Source organism: Alternaria postmessia (genome assembly GCF_024291825.1).
Source record: "Alternaria postmessia strain BMP 2775 chromosome Unknown scaffold_212, whole genome shotgun sequence".
NCBI lineage: Eukaryota > Fungi > Ascomycota > Dothideomycetes > Pleosporales > Pleosporaceae > Alternaria > Alternaria postmessia.
In genome coordinates, this window is record NW_026260285.1 from 3,178 (window position 1) to 5,666 (window position 2,489).

A 2,489-nucleotide genomic window follows, 5' to 3' on the forward strand; every position below is an offset into this window, starting at 1 on the left:
GAATAAGGCTGAAGAAAGAACACGATTCTGGTCCTTTGAAAAGCCAAGAGTTGCACAAATGGCTTTATTGTGCGTCTCCAGAAATCGTCTTTCGGACAAAGTCTATCGTTAAATCGCTCCAAGATTCGATAGACAGTATGGTTCAAAGTAGAGCGTACCCAAAATCATGCTTCACCCACGTCGTACCAATACTCAGCAAAACATGGGCGGTCGGGTTGAACGCCATGCAGATGTTTACGAACAAATATCCGACGACTTTCCCTCTTAGTCCATCCGTTTCCTCGTCTCGTTCGAAGATGCCTTTTCACGCTTAAATCCTGATTGAGCCTGAGTTACGGCACTTGTCTGATGAAGAGTCGAACAGCTCTCTCCTTCCGTGTTCCCGACTCGAGTGGGGTGGCTGGTAAGACTGGACTCTGGAGCAAAGGCGCCAAATCGACTTGCATAACGCTTTTCAGCCAAGAATCGGAGGTCCTCCCCTGACATGGAGCCGACCAATTGTGCTGCATTGTTTCTGGAAATCGCTTTCTTGACGTCAAACAAATCAGCCAGAGTATTTGCCACTACTTGATCGCTGTCGCCGTCAGCAATAACCTCCCCAACTTTGTAGACTTTCTGGGGCGAGGCTTCGCTTGCAATTTTGCAAACCTCTAAGCACTGCTTAGATGTATTGATGTCTTCCAACAGACGCCTTCTTTCCTCATCACTTTTCGGACCATCTTTGAGGATCAATGACTGTAGCCGATCTTGGAGATGGTCTATGATGTTTGCAAAGCTGTCCCGGTTCTTGTCAAGAGCTTGACGTGTGAGTACCTGTGCTTCGAAGCTCTGCTGCTCACCGGTTCCAGTGGCGTTTTGCCCATCTTGTAACACAGTCGATTTCCGATTCAGGGATTCGAGAAACTCTTTTGCGTCTTCGCAGATACGGAGACATGTCTGAGTGACTTCTTTTTCGTCGCCAAGGTTAGCCTTTGTGGTGGACATGTTCGAGTTCGGATAGCGCTGCAATTTCTCGTCGACCCGCTGCAAGTGAACATTGAGCTCATACACTGTGTCTCGTATCATCTCGTTGTACTCATCTAGCGCCTGCTGAGAGACTTTGGCAGCACGTCTGGTATTTTCGTTAGCGAAGTTCGGGAACTGTGATACCGGCATACATGGTGATGGTGCCTAGACCAACCGTAATCGTGGATTTGTACCCAGATATCGTGTCAATGAACTCGTTTATGTCCCCTCTCATGAACTCTAGCTTAGCCCAATCCCGAAAGCCAGCCTTGTCCTTTTGGCTGAAAGATCGCATGGATTCCTCGAATTCTTTGCATACTTCGCTGCATCGGTCGATAGGCCCTCGGAGAAGTGTAGATATAGATGCTTCTGCATAAGCCACCTCTTTCAAGGAATCCAAAACGCCAATGATTCCTTGGAGCTCATCTTGAAGCCTCTGCAAGGTCTTGTCTCGTCCTTTGAAGCGTGAGACGGTTTCGTAGAGCGACTTGACTGACTGAACCGTGACTGTAACAAGAGCTACCACTGACGCCGTAGTACTCAAAGGGTCTGCCATCGAAGACAATAGCGCGGTGCACGTGCGAGGTATTGGTGTGTTATTGATGCTAGACTGAACGTTTGACGATGGCTGAAGAGAAAGAGAGGCGGGGTTGTTAAGTACATCGAATACCCGCATAGCTGATGGCTATGGCGATTTGCAATAGCTGATTGGTTAGATTAGCGCTGTGGCTTTTGATACTATTGACAAGGATTTCGGATTTGTGCTGTTTATCAGGTATTGACTAATGCATGGTCCTGGGTGCTTCTCGAAGTAACGTTAGAATTGGAACATTCTACGGGCACTTGTGATGTTGGAAGATCCAACTTTGATGAGACGAGTAGATGCTGCCGTCGATTTTGGCGACTGCGTTTCGCCACTTTTGCCCTGCCGTGCGCTACACGCGCTAACCCGCATTTATGCAAGCGTTACTGTCCGTGCGCAGTCAACGAGTCACCCCACCAATATCAAATAGCTATCATCGTGAGATTTCTTGGTGTATTGCTATATAGAGGCGTGTAAAGCGCTTGAACTACTTGTATCTCGCTAGCATCTTGAGTTTGCGGTCGTGTCGGCCATATTTAGGTGGGGGAGACGCCGCAGGTGGACCAGCGTCAACCCGGCTTGGTGCAGCAGCAACACGACGACGCTTTGTCGGTTTTTTTGCTGGTTTGTTTGAGGCTTTTCGCTTAAGCTTATTTGCTATATCCTGTAATTTTTGGTGGTTGAAGCGTCGCGTTGCTGGTTTTGGAGAGCCCGCTTTGCAGCTGCTTCCTCACGCTGCCGTACCTGCTCGGCATCACGCTCGATCGTGGCTTCTTGTCGAGCCACCCTTGCAGCTTCTTGACTCCGCTTCTTGTCAGCTGCTTCTACCGCTCTTGCCTCGTTATCCCGAGTTTGTTTTCTTTTTTCCTTTTCTTTTTTTTAAGGTGGAGCTCCGCGGCTT

At 48.7% G+C, this 2,489-nt stretch overlaps 1 protein-coding gene across 1 annotated transcript; it reads right to left on the reverse strand.

Moving 5' to 3' along the window:
* Positions 1-264: 264 nt before the first annotated feature.
* Positions 265-1,561, reverse strand: J4E82_011489 (uncharacterized protein; the record flags this gene model as incomplete). The annotated part of the gene is made up of 2 exons (XM_051737693.1): positions 265-1,111; positions 1,158-1,561. The coding sequence occupies 2 exons, from the start codon at positions 1,559-1,561 to the stop codon at positions 265-267; spliced, it is 1,251 nt and encodes a 416-aa protein (XP_051582547.1).
* Between the last annotated feature and the right edge of the window lie 928 nt (positions 1,562-2,489).